The following is a 17,984-nucleotide window of genomic DNA, read 5'->3' as shown; positions in this document are numbered from 1 at the left end:
CACACACACACACACACACACACATACACGGCAAGCACATATTCACAGCCATACAAAAATGCACATATAACAGTTAAAACAATGAAAGCAACGCAGAGCTACAACCGAATAAAAAGGGCAATTATTTTCAGCACACATACAGATTTACTGACAAGACTGGCGCCACACATACATTTACACAAAAAGCAAAGAAAACACAAGCCACCCTCACAGGCAAGGAGGCAGACGTCCGTGGACCAAATGATCGTGTGACCTGGGTGATCGGCCAGGTCCACGAGACCGTAGGAATCTTACCCACGCCCTCGTGGCGCGATGGCGGGCGAGCCGCAATGTCCACGTAACGTGCTTGACTCCGTGCCCCTGGTATGGTCGTTGAGCTCATCCAGGCATGCGTCGCGCAGGCCACACGGTTGGGGAACGGACGGGGTTACCGGCGCTATCTCAGCGCGGATGGGGGGGGGGGAATTGTTGATGCTTGGGGTCGGGAGAGGGGAATGGCGGACGGTCCGTCCTGCTAGCGGGGTCCCGGGACCGCACCTGACTCCGGCGAACTCTCGCCCCTGAGCCCTCCTCTGCGTCCCTGCTCCACTCTGCGACTTGTCCCTTGACCTCCACTCCGAACTCCGTCCCCTTCGCCATCCGATCCCCGCAAACACACGCCTCAGACTTCCCAACTTCCGACGGGCGCTACTTTCTGCACCCCTTCAGGACACATGAGTTGGACACCTTTCTGGACACGTTTCTTCACACTCCTTCCTGGACACATCCCCGAGCTGCGTCGTGCTCGTGTCTTTGATAGACCGGGGGAGGAGCTTTATGCAGATTCGCGGATCAAAACGCGCTTGGAGGCAGAGCCATGCCACCCGAGGTTCAGCCATTGGTCAGGCAAAAAGGGGCGTGAAGCCTTCCTGATCCGTTTTCCTCTCCTGAAAGGAACGCATTCACAGCGGGTTCGGAGGCGGGGCCATGCCACCCGATGCTCAGTCATTGGATGGAAGAAAAGGGGCGTGAAGCCTTCCTTATCCGTTTTCCTCTCCTGAAGGCACGCATTTGTACCCGTGGCTCGACGCGTTTGGCATCAATTACCGAACGGGCCCTGGACAGCACGACGTTTGGTGTTGACTGGTGGTGTGGTTGATGGTTGTGGAAGGAGAAAGGCGAAGGTGGTGGGGGGGTTTGCTTTGGTGGTTTGGTTGTTGGCGGGCGTCGTTTGGGAATGGCGGTGAAGTGATGTTTGCGGGATGGAGTTGTGGAGGTAAAGAGGCGAAGGTGGTGGTGTTTGAGTTGTTGGCGGCTTCATGGTCCAAAATAACGATAGAGAAAGAAAAATGGCTAACTCAAAGCATCGCAGCCCGGATAAATCACACATATTCCCCCTAAACAACAGGTGTGGACTAATTACACATGATCTTAGCGTCATAACTGATCGAAGGACCCTTTATGGTGTATTGCGAATTTCCACAGCCGTAACAATATATATCTCTGTTATAATACCAAGCTTGCACACTAAAAACTTGGCTCGCCGTCACACGATCCCTATGAAATTGCTGTGGCACTTAGCGGACATGCCGACAATGTTTGGGAAGTCTTGGCGTTCCATAGTACCACTTGCATTTTGCACAATGTGTATTTTTGTCATTCCCCGTGTACGGTCTGTCGTCTGCTACCAGCTATGTTGTACTGCTATCCCGTGCATGCGCACGGGTATCGCTAGTATATATTATATATATATATATATATATATATATATATATATATATATATATATATATATATATATATATATATATATATATATATATATATATATATATATATATATATATATATATATATATATATTTACATACATATATATATATATATATACATATATATATATATATACATATATATATATATATATATACATATATATATATATATATATATATATATATATACTTTAAAACTGCTTGCCAGAAACAACCGCACAGCCCGTTCCTTCGCTCTCACATGCCCGTACGTGCGTGGCCCTATGTGTGTGTCCGTACGTGCATGGCCATACATACATACAAAAAAAAAAAAAAACTTTCAAACCGCGTGCCAGAAACAACAACCACACAGGCCGTTCCTTCGCTCTCGCGTGCCCGTACGTGCGTGGCCGTACGTGCAAAAAAAAAAACTTTCAAACAACCACACAGGCTGTTCCTTCGCTCTCATAAACGATGACTGGATTGGGGCATTGTGTTTATCTTTAAATGCGCAAAAGAAATCGAGAAATTATTAGAATACAGTCAGTCATAACTATCCAAAAGTAGTGCGTGCCCGTACGGAATGTTCACATCATTCCACGAATTATCGCTTTCATTGAAGTAACAACTGCTGTGATACTTACACACAGAGTTAATTAAAATCCAATTTAAAATCAAGTTTACCTCCCTGTCTTTGCTAGCCATGACATTCGCTGCCATTGACCATTGCCACTCCTATGCCATGGTGAGGCAACACGGTAGGATTTGTAGGAGACCTGAAAGTACAGTATCATTAGGTATTCCATGTTCGAATTGTTTTACTTTGAAAATAGTTAAAAAAAAATAGTTTGCAAAGCATACCACCAAATTGTGATGTATTTTGTTGGCAAGCATGTTGAGTAGAGCTGAATTCTTTAACACTTTCAAAGGCCACAGCGTTTTTGACAATTGGAAACAAAAAAAGTTGTGCACTTTTATTGATAAATTATTTTCGGAACAATTTTTCTTCAAGAAATAAATAATAATAAAAATTGTCTCCATGTACACACCTTTATCTCGTTCACACCTCTTCATAAACATCATTGCTGAGGAAACGGCACTTCTTCTTTGTTTCCTCGTCCAGGGCAAGAATGCGGAGGCTGCTGGATCTGCCAACGTTTTGATAATTATTAATTTTAATGGCCAATTATTCAATTAGCGCCAACGTATTTTGCCTTTGCGCAAGGAAAAACACAAAGAGAAGAGAAGAGAAAAAAACCCCGAAATGGCAAACACGGCTGAGATTCTCTTCCCCATCGGCCACGCCTTAGCAGGAACGTGTCCTGTCATTGGTTGGTAAATAAATGGCCGCAGCAATGTGTCCTGTCATTGGTTGGTAAATAAATGGCCATAACTTGGGAAGCACTGGTCCGATTAATAACAAACCTTGAAAAGTCACATCCTCCGGTCCCCAGCAATATACCCTGGCAAGTTCCAATTAGATCGGACCAGTGGTTGTCGAGAAACAGCGGTCATACACACACACACACACACACACACACACACACACACACACACACACACACACACACACACACACACACACACACACACACACACACTGCTGGAATTATATATACATATACATATATATATATATATATATGCCTGGTGTTGGTGCAGTGGTTCGGGCAGCGGCTTGGGATCCAAAAGGTCCTGAGTTCAAGCCCCGTTGAGCCACTGAATTAATACACCAGGGGGTTGACTCAGCCCGTCATCCTTCCGAGGTCGACGAAATGAGTACCAGTATACTGGGCCGGTGTATACCCCGGTTAAAATAGGTGTACCATATCCCTGGGTCGTAAGAGGCGACCAGGGTTGCGTCAGGAAGGGCATCCGGTGTAAAACATGTGTCAAATCACTATGTGGATCATTCGGATGATCCGCTGTGGCGACCCCTAACGGGAGCAGCCGAAAGAAGAAGAAGAAGATACATATAAACATATATACATAAACATAAACATAAACATAAACATAAACATAAACATATATATATATATATATATATATATATATATATATATATATATATATATATATATATATATATATATATACACACATAAATACACATAAACAAAAGCCTGGTGTTGGCGCAGTGGTTAGGGTAGCGGCTTGCGATCCAAAAGGTCCTGAGTTCAAGCCCCGTTGGGCCACTGAATTAATACACCAGTGGGTTGACTCAGCCTGTCATCCTTCTGAGGTCGGCAAAATGAGTACCAGTGTACTGGGCCGGTGTATACCCCGGTTAATAGGTGTACCATATCCCTGTGTCGTAAGAGGCGACCAGGGTTGCGTCACGAAGGGCATCCGGTGTAAAACATGTGCCAAATCACTATGCGGATCATACGGATGATCCGCTGTGGCGACCCCCAACGGGAGTAGCCGAAAGAAGAAGAAGAAGATATATATATATATATATATATATATATATATATATATATATATATATATATATATATATATATATATATATATATATATATATATATATATATATATATATATATATATATATACACATACACATATATATACACACACACACACACACACACACACACACACACACACACACACACACACACACACACACACACACACACACACACACACACACACACACACACACACACACACACACACACACACACACACCTGCAATATCTTTATCGAAGGAAATTTTATCAGAATGTAAAAATATAAGTAATACACGGTAAAGAGAGTGAAAAGAGCACAAGGTTGATAGCTAATCATCCAAGGTACCAAATTATCATCAGGGTAAAAATGTTGAAGCGCTGTGCAGTATAGAACCAAAGAGAATCAGTAAGGCAAACGTTAACTGCTGGAAAGGTAAACCGTTACCCTGCTGCCTGAAATGTACACAATGTACTTGGACTCAAATATAAACGAAGTCTGAATGTTGAAGACGGTGACTCAGTCGTTTGTCATGGAAAATGGGAAACATTAGTCAAGGCAGACAGCTGATGTCATTGCCCATAACGCTCGTAAAAGGGCTTCACCCAGGTGTCGCAAAGGTTGGAGGTGTGGTTATACCGTTGGCACTCAATCCATGGGACGGCCAAGCTGGCGTAATTAGGCCGATAATAATCACGTCTGTAATTGTGGGAACGGTGCTGCATGGCTTATGGACCGTTCATTTTTAAAAAAAGAAATCTCTCTCTGGAAGTGGCACGTCGCAGCCTCCAACGTGAGAACCTGGCCACAGGAATCCGTCTCCCGTAGACCGCAAACAGAGGGGCCGTGTGACAGTGAGGGCTGCTTGACAAAAACAAAAAACAAAAAAAGCCTCCATCAAATTACCCAGACAGACCAACTGTGCGGACACAGACACCGGCAAAGGCTCTATAGTGCAGGTCGTTCTCACACTTTAAAACGGCCAACCGGCACCACGTCATAATACCACCTTAGCTGAAGCTTCGAAACACTGTGCTTGCCAACTCAGGTGGAACCTGTGGTGGGAATTTGATCTAATGCATCATGAACTTTCATTCACGATCGGCATCACTAATAATGGGGCATTATTCGTGCTCAGGAGAATTTATTTCTTTATTTTTGTTTCACAAGTGCATCAACTTGCCAGTAAAGCAAGAAACAAGAAAACAAAAACGAAAAATACACTTCACTAGATGTATTACCACCGGGTAAAATAATCAGATCAACATTATTTTCCACAATTGGGAGTCTCTGTCCCAAATCAGAAGTCTGTGTTTGCAACTTCTCGCTATTAGTTCAAAATTCTTCCCCATAAAACAAGCCGCCTTGACCGACCCAAAAGTACCATCAAAATCACCATAAATGTCTCTTTTGTGGCACTCGGCCAGACCTGATGAGCTGTGAGCTTCTGGTTCTATTTTGAGCGCTCGTGATGCTTGTCGCCTGAGGTCATGTTACAACATTTGTGTTAACAGGAAGGATGATGGTGCGAGAGGGCACATGATGTCTCAGGACACTGTTCGCTCAATGAGAGGAAGTGTCCTGAGACATCATGTGGCCTTTGCGCACAAGTATGTAACGCACTTATGTGCAAGACATGTTACACAACACAAGTACGTAACAAGTCTGCAAATTACACAAACTCTCCCAGAATGTCGCACCCATGAGCCCATCTTTGTGGGTGGTGGTTCATGGAATTACCACGCCGTCCCAACATCCTCAGCACAACTCTTCCTTGTAATAAAAATCCATTGGTGCACACGGCTTACTGCTGAACTTGTCAGTTATACAAATGCTTCGACGAGATCATTTCATCATGAAATATGAGTGTGCTCACCGCCTTGGGGTTCAAGCTCACAGTGGATACGATAAGGTTTGAACATATTGAGCATAACTGAGTGAAAAAGGAAAACGGGCCAAGATACACCAATGATAGTAACCGCACCAAGCTACCTGGTCTGGCTTTGCCAGGCCCTAAACTATCCCAGGCATTCCTTTCCTGCAGTAATTCTCTGCAGACTACTGTAGTAGGACCTGTTTCCAACTATATAGTATACGAGAGTAATACTCTCATGTACTATAGTTCTAACTGTCGCATTTCTGTCTGGGATACGGCTTAAATCAAATCAAATAATTCCTTACAATGGTTATCAGAGCTGTTAGCTTACTTTGATAACAGCGGCATGGACAGGTACAGGTGGAAAAGGTATCTAAAGACAAACAATGTTAACGACAGAAAATATTGTGGGGCGTTATGAGGAGATGACACGAATGGGTTACCAACTGGCCTTGAAGGAGCTCAAGGAAAAAGTTGAATTTGATCAAATAGGAGAATGAATTTCACAGGTGTGAGTAACGGCGGATAAAGGAATGTAGGTTTGCCGAAAGCTTCCACTTGAACAAGCATATAGGAATCTATTTAGTCACAAAATCGTTCACACCTGCACGAACAACACGCAAGCTGACAAAAAACTTCAAATTACCACCAACCACCTTTTACACCCGTCAATATCAGCACAGAGCTGAGGTTGACTCAGGCCGATGTGGAAGGAAAGCAGACGTCAGGCTGTAACCGTACTCCTATCAGCTGCCAACACCGAGTGCAATGCAGCGTCTTTCCCACAGGGAGAGAGAGCTGTTCTTGAACAATGAATAAACAGTGGAAAACGCAGATGAACACAGAGATGGTGAAAGGTGAAAGCAATACAACTGGAGCTCAAAAGTAATGAGGATGGGAAAGATTGAACACATTCCAAGTTGGAAAATGATAAGTGACGCAATGATTACAAATATAGAAAACTAAGAATGACCTGATGTATGATCCAAATCAACAACTGTATCTGGTATAGAAATAGAGATGAGATGGAAATATAGAAAACTGGATAATCTGCCTACACTCGGGGTGTTGGTGGACATAAAGTCCACATAAAGTGGACATTAAGTGAGTTATCGCCAGCACCCTCAACAGATTACAAACCCCTGCCATAGTGGAACGAGCATCAGGCCAAGCCAGTTGGTCCCACAAAGCTCGGCTGGAATCGTTCACTCGGGGCGACCTGCGGATAATTGGAGCCGTTAAGACAACGAAGAAGATTTATGATGAACTTGGGCCACCCTGTTTAAAACATTTCACTGACGAAGAAGGATATAGCAAGAGAGTCGCAAGGAAAAAAAAAGAAGAAAAGAAAAAGCCGCAAGCTTGTCAAATCAGATCTTCACCATTTCTTTAAATATCGTATCATTAGAAGCTGGGCCACACTACTTACCTATCAATGCAAAAAAATTTTTGCACTCATACCAGTTGTTTTATTCGGTATGAGCAAGCACGAGATAAAACTGACATACTTGAGTGGATGAGGTGTGAGGAAGACGCAGACATGATGGTGGGTCAAAATGGTTGAAACCCCACAATCAGGAAACATAACATTTATAACAGTTAAAGTATGTAATCTTCAGTTTCGGAATCACTATTGAATTTAAAAATAAACAATTTGAAGATGAAAGATTCCGGGAGGATGTAAAAGCTAAAATGTACGTACGATCACGATCACAATCAGTTTTGTTATGGAAGATGTCACACTTGCCATGAAACTTAATTCTCAATAACTATCACGCCACCGCGTGCACATTTAAAGGCAGTTTCTAATACGCTCGGTTTGTCTGAAGTCAAGTTCGGTGTTCCCATGTATTTGTCTGCATCTGCGGTGACCATCCGATTTGTGTTGCAGCTCCTGCACGAGCCTTCGTTCATGTAAGAAACAACAACAAAAAAAAAGAAAAAAAAAACAAATAAATAAATTTAAATAAATAATAAATAAAATTAAATATGAAATTAAATTCATAAATAAATAAATTGTGAACAAGTTTTACGGCTTTCTTGTTGTGGAGCCAAAGGATGAGCAGCAAGGAAGAGCTTGCGCTTAAAGGGCAAACGGATTTGAGCGACGGAATCCGATAAACAAGTCGGGCCGGAATCTATTTCCGAATTCATCCCCCATCAAGTGCGAGTCATAACGAAGATGGAAACTCGCAACGAAGTTATGAACCCAAAACGATGTTGTGATATTGCATGGATTTCAAACTCTGAAGATCAACGATTCAAGTTCATTCTCTGGATTGTCTGTTCACAAGCTGAACTCCATTTAGCCACTCTTTCCTCACTCACAAAACAAAGACACCAACCTTAGCAGAGAGAATTCAAGCAACGGGGTTGCGGAGGTGCACCATCCTGAAGGAAGCAACAAAATAAGCTTGAAATTCCATTAAAGACTTTGTTTAAAAAAATAATTACATTCCAACTTTGGCCTTTCAAACAAAACAAAAAAAACTCAATAACTATCAGGGTATAGAAAAAGTAACAAATTTGAGTCTCTCTATCGAGTGTAGCCTGTGGCTGCTGGTTCCATCATTGGTTGGGACGCGGTGATGCCGCTGATGCAGTGTCCCCCTTACCAGTACACCGGTACTCATTTTGCCGACCTCGGAAGGATGACAGGCTGAGTCAACCTCCTGGTGTATTAATTCAGCGGCAAACGGGGCTTGAACTCAGGACCCAAGGATCCCAAGCCACCATCCTAACCACTAAGCCAACACCAGGCTTAATGTTGGAGGATGAAAGTAATAAATAGCCTGATTTTGGAAAGATAATTTATGTTCCCTAGTTCAAAATATCTTATCGAAAACTGTACGAAATATATCACGAAGATTCCCTCAGTGACGTCGAGTTAACAGGGAATGCCCAGTGTCGAATCCCACTCCAAAAGCAGAAGAAAGGGGGGTGGGGGGGGGGTTACGGCACACTGGAGGTCTCGTACTTGTCATTTTCGGATCGAAATGCTATCCCAGAGGAAAGGGCTGAGCGTGTAAGGCAAATCCAATAATTTGCCATGGTGAGGTCTTTTGGGTGCGGTTGTTTGGGAATGCAGACTAAAGAAGATGGTAAACCTCATACAAGGCTGAATGTGGGTACGAGGTTGGATATCGTACGAGTAAGACAACTGGAAGTAGCAAAATACTCTGAGGAGAGTTGAAAGACTGAAATGGTTGCACGGAAAAGTGGAAAACCGAATGCAGGTTGAATGGAGATAATTCAAGTAAAATCGAGTAGAACCAACGGGAAAAGCAATGGCAAAATCCATCACACGCATCACTAAATATGAGTAAGTGTGTAAGTCTTATTCCTCTTCGACATTACCTTGCATTGTGTGCATTGCATTCTCAGAACGTGTCTAGGGGCACTACCATCACTATTGCTCGATTCAAGGTGGTCGTCGGGTGTCATATTTGCTGAAACCCTCCTTCCCTCCAAGTCTTCATGGCAGCTGTTCACCACAATCTCAGATCATCCCCCATCCAAGAGCATGATCACTTCTACCCCCATTAACCCTACCAAAGCCAACCTCTTTTCAAATTAACAGTTTTTACTTCCTGAGGATTTGCTTCTGTATACACCTTGTCCATCCCGTGTCCTCCCCTTCCCCTCATCCCTTATCTGTCTCTCCGTATCTTGTCCCTCAACCTCGCTGTTGGCATTTCATGACAATCTACCCCCCCCAACCCCCCACAACCCTTCCTGCACCCACTCTCTCTTTCCGCTGTACCTGATCCGTTCTATGTGCAAGCTCCTCCACAGGCCTCGACTTTGTATACAAAAAACAGAAAGTCGTCGCTCATTTCGCCTATGTGGATGATTCAAACAAAAATAAACAAACAAAGCTATAAATGTTAATTCAAGACAATTTTGATGTCGAAGTTGAAACAAAGTCTCATTGTACTTCGAATAATCCCATAATATACATCCACTTGGTGTTGGCTTCATGGATAGTGATGGACTTGGGATCCCAGGGTCCTGAGTTCAAATCGTACTTGGCTGTTGAATTAATACCAGGTGGGGTTGACTCTGCCTGTCATCCTTCCGAGGTCGACAAAACGAGTGCCAGCTTGCTGGTATCCTGTGTCGGAGTGGTGACCCGTCCAGGATTGTGTCCAATAGCCAAGGAGACTGCTTAGGCAGCACCAACGCTCTGCACGGAGTTTGGTCCCAAAGGATGGATGGATAATATACGTGGAGTACTGTACTATGATCACTTTAACAGAGAAGTCAGATGTTTGTGATATTGCATGAACTTCAGTTAATGGCACAGTAAAATCCACAAGGTGTATACAGTCCGAGCTCCCTTTTTTTACCGACCACCCAAAATCCCCAACCGGTGTTTAGCAAGGGTGCACAATTCCTGTCAGGTTCCCACCACATGTGCAAAGGATCGAGGCAATGACCCTTCATGATCTGTCCTCCACAAAATAGAGTTTGTGGGAATCAAAACCACTGGGCCCCTCCCGTTTCGCCAGAGCGAAGCGGCCATTCCATGGCCCAAACAGCTCCCAATATTGTGCGAGCGACGAGCCGTTTCCGGGAAACGCATGACAGATGGCTCGACATCCGTCGGAAATGTACGAGTGGAATATTCACAAATTGGACACGAGTAGCACATTGCACACAAACTTAGACATCTTGAAAAATGATACCAACAACAAGAGCACCAGATTTAAATAATTCCGATCATACCAAGCAGACAGGAAGCAGTAGAGGAATAATAATCGCACCATTTCGTACCACCACATATCGTACACAATCACTGCACACACACGACATGCATACAATACGCGTTGCATTTTTTTCGTCACACCTTCCTTGTGTCCTTCCGACAAGAACTAAGCAAAGAGCTGCTGAGTAGTTGGCTGAGAAGGTCAAGGTTACGTGGCTTATGAAGTCCTTTAGTCACGGAGTCCTTTCCGTAATCAGCCATAACTTCCCACAATTAGTCATTAAACATTTTATTAATGACAAAGTAAAAACAAGCAACACCAAAGAATATGATATATGCAGCTGGGGTAAATACGGCACAATCCGAGTGGAAAGTTTTGATCGTACAAGACGGGAAGTAGAGGACATCAAATCTATTCCACAGATCAAATAAACCATGAGGATTTCCACGAGACGGGGACACTGTGCACTGATAAGACAGACAGGTGGAGATAATATAATTCAGAGGAAGAGAAATGACAGATACCTGAACATCACCCCGAGGCCCTTTAGCATTCCGGATTTCTTCCTCTCTTTCCCCTCGTTCTCCTTCATCTTCTCTTTCCTTTCAGATTTGCCCTTCTGCTTGGAATATTCTCTATACCTTTTGCATTCTTCACTCTCATGCACCTCATCTTTTCTCCATTTTGCATCAGATAGTGATGCTGCCGGCCAACAGAGACCCTCGTTTGTTGCGACGCTGGTCTTCTTGGTTTGTTCCAAGCTTGTAGCTCCCTCTGACGTAGAGTCTGAACCACTTGCTGAAATGAAGGTTGGATCAGGTGCTTGTTCGGAAGCACCGAGCCTGGAGCTGGGAAGTGCTGGAGGTGGAGGATCCACCATAGAGCCGTGAGTATCAGGCCTCAATTCCGAATGGCTTTCCGTGCTCTCGTAAAGAAACTCCCGAACAGAGGTGGACTCGGCACATTCTGGACCTGCCACGGTTAGTCCAGATACGAAAGTCAAACACTCAAAACAACAATACACCAATTTAACATACATCACCAATTCAGCATGAAGGTTGCAGCTATTCTGCGGCTCCTCTCATTATTATAATTCATTTTCATTCTGTAAGGAATTGCTGCATCATATGCCATTTTATATCCGACGAATGCACATTCGAATGGGATTCAGTTAAGAATTTGTACCTTGAGTAGCATCAGTACTAAGGTGCAATGATGCCACTGATGCAGTCTGCCATGAAAATATGGGAGTTTAGAATTTGCACAAGATGTTGGCACACACTATCCTACACTTATTGAAAGATAGTGAGACTTATTTTGTGACAGTCACCAGTGAATGCTAGCAAATGGGACAACCTGCTTCATGTGTGTCTGAAGGACTGCACACCCATTGACACATCTCGCTTACGAAGCACCAGGATGAAAGTTTCCATCTGGGTCAGGAATCGAACCCCAAAGAGATGGCTCAAAGGCAAGCATGCTACCTCGAACCTGTCTATGGAATTGAGGAACCTGTTTATGGAAACCTTGTATTTTACTTTCACACAGTGAGACTGTTTTACTGAACACAAGCAACAACCTTAAAAATGCAAAACTTAAAGAATAAATACAAAATGGAATTTGATGCAGAAGCAGTGATGGATAAGCCTCTGCCAGTATTAGATGTCAACCCACTATCATCAAGCTTGATGTCAATTAAAAATTAAAGTTCACGTGAGCGAGAATGTGAGATAGTGGGGTGGGGGAGGGAGAGAGAGAGAGAGAGAGAGAGAGAGAGAGAGAGAGAGAGAGAGAGAGAGGAGAGAGAGAGGAGAGAGAGAGGAGAGAGAGGAGAGAGAGAGGAGAGAGAGAGAGAGAGAGAGAGAGAGAGAGAGAGAGAGAGAGAGAGAGAGAGAGAGAGAGAGAGAGAGAGAGAGAGAGAGAGAGAGAGAGAGAGAGAGAGAGAGAGAGTGAGAGAGAGTGAGAGAGAGAGAGAGAGAGAAAATGAGAGAGAGGGGGGAGAGAGAGAGAGGGAGAGAGAGAGAGAGAGGGAGAGAGAGAGAGAGGGGGGGAGAGAGAGGGAGAGAGAGAGAGAGAGAGAGAGAGAGAGAGAGAGAGAGAGAGAGAGAGAGAGAGAGAGAGAGAGAGAGAGAGAGAGAGAGAGAGAGAGAGAGAGAGAGAGAGAGAGAGAGAGAGAGAGAGAGAGAGGGAGAGGGAGAGGGAGAGAGAGAGAGAGAGAGAGAGAGAGAGAGAGAGAGAGAGAGAGAGAGAGAGAGAGAGAGTCATCTTCATATACTACAGTCCACACTTGTGGCAAGTTTGGTTGAAGTCTCTTCAGTGGTTCTCAAGCAATTGTGGTAACCAAAACTAATAACAGGCAGAACAACCGATAAACATACCTCATCTGCCCCAGGCTGCAGAGGAATAAAAAGAACGAACCGTTCCCTCAACCTTTTAATTTTTGTAATCTCCATAGTCAATGGGTATCATTCCAACTACACCGTTTTTGTAGTTGGAAACCACCTCTGTTCCTGGTAAGCACTCTGACTGTAGTGTAGAACTTGCATCCACATGGATGTTATGAGTTGAACTTGGTAAGGTGAGTCATTCCACTTTGCAAATAAAGCAGCATGGTCTGCAGTTAATCATAGTGATGAGAGCAACCTCCCTTCCCACATAATACAATTAATACATATTACACTAAAATTTCCTTAACAAGTCAAAGTCTCTTAATCCATTCACTACATTGACTCCTCAAAATATTGAGCCACATCGTGTTAATCGCACCATTGATCCTGTCGGCCACGGCTCCCACGGACGAGCCGTCCGTATACGATTTGTCAATGGCCACCCGGAAGCTATCGTTGCACCCACGGGAACGTGCAGAATGAGAGCCGCTGCCAGGTAACGCCGATGCCGAGTCATCGCCCCCAGCAACCAACGTCGCTGTGGCAACAGCCGTCTGGAGGCTTTCAAGAGAGCTTGACTTCTTGAGGCCTAAAGTGGGTCCAACGATGTGGTCTAAAATAAAGGAAATAACGACAGAATATTATTACATGAAGGCAAAAGAAAAAGAATAGATCAACGATGATGAAATAATGGCAACAACGTTGTGAATGAGGAAAGTAACCTGAGAAAGTGGAGCCATTGGCTAAAAGCTAGCCCAGCCAGAAGTACAGGTGAAAGAGGAGGGGTAGGAGAGGTAGAGGATAATCAATCACTTGGGACCATGTCACTCGGGTCCTAATATGCTATCGAGTCACATTGTCGGCACAGATTTCCGAGGGTGTCAAGTGACGGGCCATAGTATGACTTGGCAGAAAGGCGGTACGCCACCTCCCAGGCAGTCTCACATTAGCACAGGTGCACTGGGAGGAGCGAACGCCGTGTCAAAAGGCCTTTAAGGATAAGGTACCTAACAAGCTTAGAGTGTGCTGCTCTCCACAGTGGAAATAAATACTCTTTTGGGATCTTGTTATAGCAAAATGAGCTGGAAAGAGGCCAAATTCTTTTGATTAACCAAGAGCCATATACCTGGAGGATAATTAAATTCTCACATTCCACCTCCCCCATCTCCCCTTACCCTCTCTTAATGTCAACCTCTTGAACTTTCAATAAACCTTCCACATGACTAGCTAATCCATCCTAGTGCTGTGAAGGCATCAAATGGTTGGTTGATTAATTTACAAATTATCTATCAACTTGATATCTCTTAATATGTTTACTCGTCTGGCATTACTTGTGTTATAAATCAATTCTTACAATTTTCTCCATCTTTAATTTATACTCGTGTTTGTTTTTCTTAACAGTGATCCAAGACTAATTGAAGAGCTTTTGCATAATTTTATCTCACAAGGCTGGACAAGGGCATCAATAGATACGAGTGCACTTTTACGTGAATTACAAGGACATAAGTGCAGTAGTGCACAATGGCCAAACGCGCGTGGTTGTAAATGAGATTTGAACCTGGGTTCCCTGCATCGTAAGCCAAGGTTTTATGGGACAACCAAACACTGACGGGCCAATCTAAAATGAGCTGGAAAGAGGCCAAGTGGTTGGATGCATCTATCGTTTTTTTTTTTTTTTCTGTGTCACAATGCTTCCCAGATGATGATAGCACATGTATAGTATCATAGGTATGCAATCAATACGGTGGTTCCTCATCAAAGCTTTCGTTATCACGGTCGGCCACAGCACATTATAATATTGAGCGGTTGCCTATGATGCCGACTTTAATCATATATTATACATTATATCTTTTAAAAGAGATTACAAGCATGCACACACGCACACAAACCAGATTTAGCAAAAGTATTGGGACAGCAGACCCAGACTCCAAATTAACCATTCAAAACTGCAGGTACAATCGCTGCACCACTCCCCCCCCCATCCCCCAACCAACAAAGCAGATCGACACGTGATTTATAGACAAGGGTGACATTTTGGACCATAATCCACTATCTATTTACAGTGAGGGCTCTTATGTCGAGTAGCATAAAATGTAACGTGCCAGGCTGGCAAGATTAGACTACCAAATAGAGGGAAGAAATGCCAACGATTTCCAGTTAGGCTGATGTTTTAACTATATGGAAGCATGTGATGGATGTTTCACATTCCCAGCTAAATATCATTTTGGTGGAAATCTTAAAAATAAAAACCCTAACCCTACCCCAGAATTGGTTAGCCTTTGGTCCAATAAATTTTCAGTGTAAAATTCTGCACACGGCAATGTGCATTGTCGAGGGGTTTGTGTTACAGAATTTCAGGATATAAATCAAAAAAGTCCTTTTATTTTTTTACATTTTTTAAGCAACAAGTCAAAATTAAACAAGTACCTCATGACACAATTAGCGTAATCTTGGGGAAATGTTGAAAGAACAAGGAAATTTTTGTTCTATTTCCTGAAATATCTCAAAACCAATGGCATAAAACCCAGGACATATACATTGCCAAATGCAGAATTTTATACTGAACAACATTTATTCGACTACATATGCCGAAGGCTAAGCAATTCTGGAGTAGAGCCCAGTTTCTGGGTACATCAAATTAGGCGAAAAATGATGGCTTTTTTAAAGATGGCCACAAAATTGTATTTAGCTGGGAACGTGGAACGTCCATCAGTTAGGACATCCATACAGTTAGGACATCAGGCTAAATGAAAATAACACTGGCATTTTGTCACCCAGTTTCATAGTTAACTCAAAAATTTTGGTGCCTGCCTCATGGACTAAAATCTCAGACCAGCTGATGAACACTCCCACCTACTTCCTTAACAACAGCCATGATCTTTCTTGGGAAAACCACATACTGTATTGAAGTTGGCTGACAAAGCCAGCTCCCAACTGGGCATCCTCCATCGAGCAGTCTTTCCTTGAAACATCCACTTATTCATTCCTCCATTTCCCACACTCGTGGAACCAACTTCCTCAATCTCTTCAATCTCAATCTTCCCCCTCTAGGCCTTCAAAACAGCTGTTCACCACCATATCAGACATTAGTAACATCTCCCATTCCACAAGCATGATATTTTTTACCCTCAATAACCCTCCCCAAGCTCACCACTTTCTAAGTTTCTCGTCTTTCCTTCCACTTCTGTGATCAAGTGTCTGTATCTGTATCTGTCTTGCTCACCCCACATCTTCCCAATGCTCTCATTCTTCCCTATGTCCCTTATCCCTCCAATTATCTCTGAACCATGCTGTTGGCATGTCCCCACCCCCTCTTCATATTGTTCTGTTGCATCCTGGTCGATTCTGTGTTGCACAAGATATTGGCATGCAGTATCCTACTCTTATGATTAACAGACGCTCTTCTCCTGTCATGGTTTGGCCAGGCAGCTCATCCACGAGCCTCAACTCTGTATACAAAAAAAGTGCTGTGTGTGTCAGAAATTTGTTTGCCGACCGTAGCATTAAATATCTGAAATGACCTGCTCAGAGGCAAGACTTACACCCAAACAGAGCACTCTGGTCTTCAGGCACCCCAGAATCCACTGTGCACAACCGAACCTGCACTTGCTTTGAAAGAGGAATGGAGCGATTACACCTGATACTACCTCTACAAACACTTCGGACAAAGCATTGGTGACATGACAGTGACACCCAATTAAAATTTGAATAAACATTTGTGAATCAATGAAAGCAGCAAATTTCTTTGAGGTCCCAATAGTTTTGCTAACATGGCATAAAGAGTGCAAAACGATTTGGAAAAAAAAAAAAAAACAACAACAATGCTTTAAAATATTGTAAATGAGTTCATGGCTTGGCCTGGTGCGTGTTGCTTTACGAGTCAGGATGCTGGAAACCCAGGCATACTCTCCACATTCGTACATTGTGTACCAATGCCCTTGTGATTCATGTGAAAGTAAACAAAAGTGATGTCCATTTCTGCCTTTGTCAATCATGTGACTTGTATACAAAAGCTTCAGAATGGGCATGAGCCCTACATCAACATACTAAAATAAATAATTCAAGTCCATGAGGAAACAGCCCGTTGTGTAATAACTTGCTCGAAAAAATAAAATGCATTAAAAAAAAATATATATTCTTGCAATGCATGTAATGGATTATTTATGTTAGCATTGCTTCCTTTGCCCGTAGTTTGAGGACCAAATCAGAACTCAAAAGCCAACGTGTAAATGTACACAGCAGTTTCCGCTCCTGACACGGCTTAAAGAAACCAATGATTAACAGACGCTCTTCTCCTGACACGGTTGGGCCAGGCAGATCACTTTTAAAGTACTTCGTTTATTTTTTTTTCCTGACTTGCATGCAGAGACCTGTTCAAGGAACAGCCTGTTTGAAGCAGTCAAATGAGGTGGAAAACAGAATGGAAGAGGAGAACGGTTGAGGAAACAAAGGAACCACCGAATGTATGAAGAAGAGCTATCACTGCAACGTTTTCTACGGTTCTCACCTGGCTGAAGGCAAGCCAGGTCAGCCAGCACATCAGCAGCGGAGGAAACTGAAGGTGTGGGCGCGGCAAGTGCGGAGAAGGCGAGATGGCTGGTTAGTGTTCGTGCAAGGCATTAGACACGTACATATTGCAGATCACAATAGCAGAAAGTGTATTCACCACAAGCATCAAATCACATTTCCATCTCATGGTCTCCTACAAAATTGCTGCATGGGATTAAGGTCACATAAATTCAGACTGGGATCTGAACATGACATCACCCCCAGCCATCTGGAGATGTGACATCGCTTCCTGGACAAAGTTCCTTGTCCTACT

General features: G+C 43.4%; 1 protein-coding gene across 3 annotated transcripts in view; it reads right to left on the bottom strand.

Annotated features, from left to right (window-relative positions):
- The window catches only part of LOC147028892 (partitioning defective 3 homolog), a 336,652-nt gene that overhangs the window by 48,739 nt on the left and 269,929 nt on the right, over positions 1–17,984 (bottom strand). For 2 of the 3 annotated variants that reach the window (XM_085879726.1, XM_085879727.1), the window contains 3 exons: positions 17,670–17,717; positions 13,542–13,775; positions 11,300–11,747 (listed from right to left, as the gene is read on the bottom strand). In XM_085879726.1, the coding sequence (XP_085735852.1) occupies positions 11,300–11,747; positions 13,542–13,775; positions 17,670–17,717 (730 nt within the window). The remainder of the gene's footprint in view (positions 1–11,299; positions 11,748–13,541; positions 13,776–17,669; positions 17,718–17,984) is intronic. The other variant, XM_085879725.1, reaches the window with a different exon arrangement.

This window comes from Eptatretus burgeri, chromosome 4 (assembly GCF_056783735.1).
Source record: "Eptatretus burgeri isolate ZD-2024b chromosome 4, Ebu_testis_v1, whole genome shotgun sequence".
NCBI classification, from domain to species: domain Eukaryota; kingdom Metazoa; phylum Chordata; class Myxini; order Myxiniformes; family Myxinidae; genus Eptatretus; species Eptatretus burgeri.
Note: the sequence above shows the minus strand (reverse complement) of the source record. Positions and strands in the feature narration are given on the sequence as shown.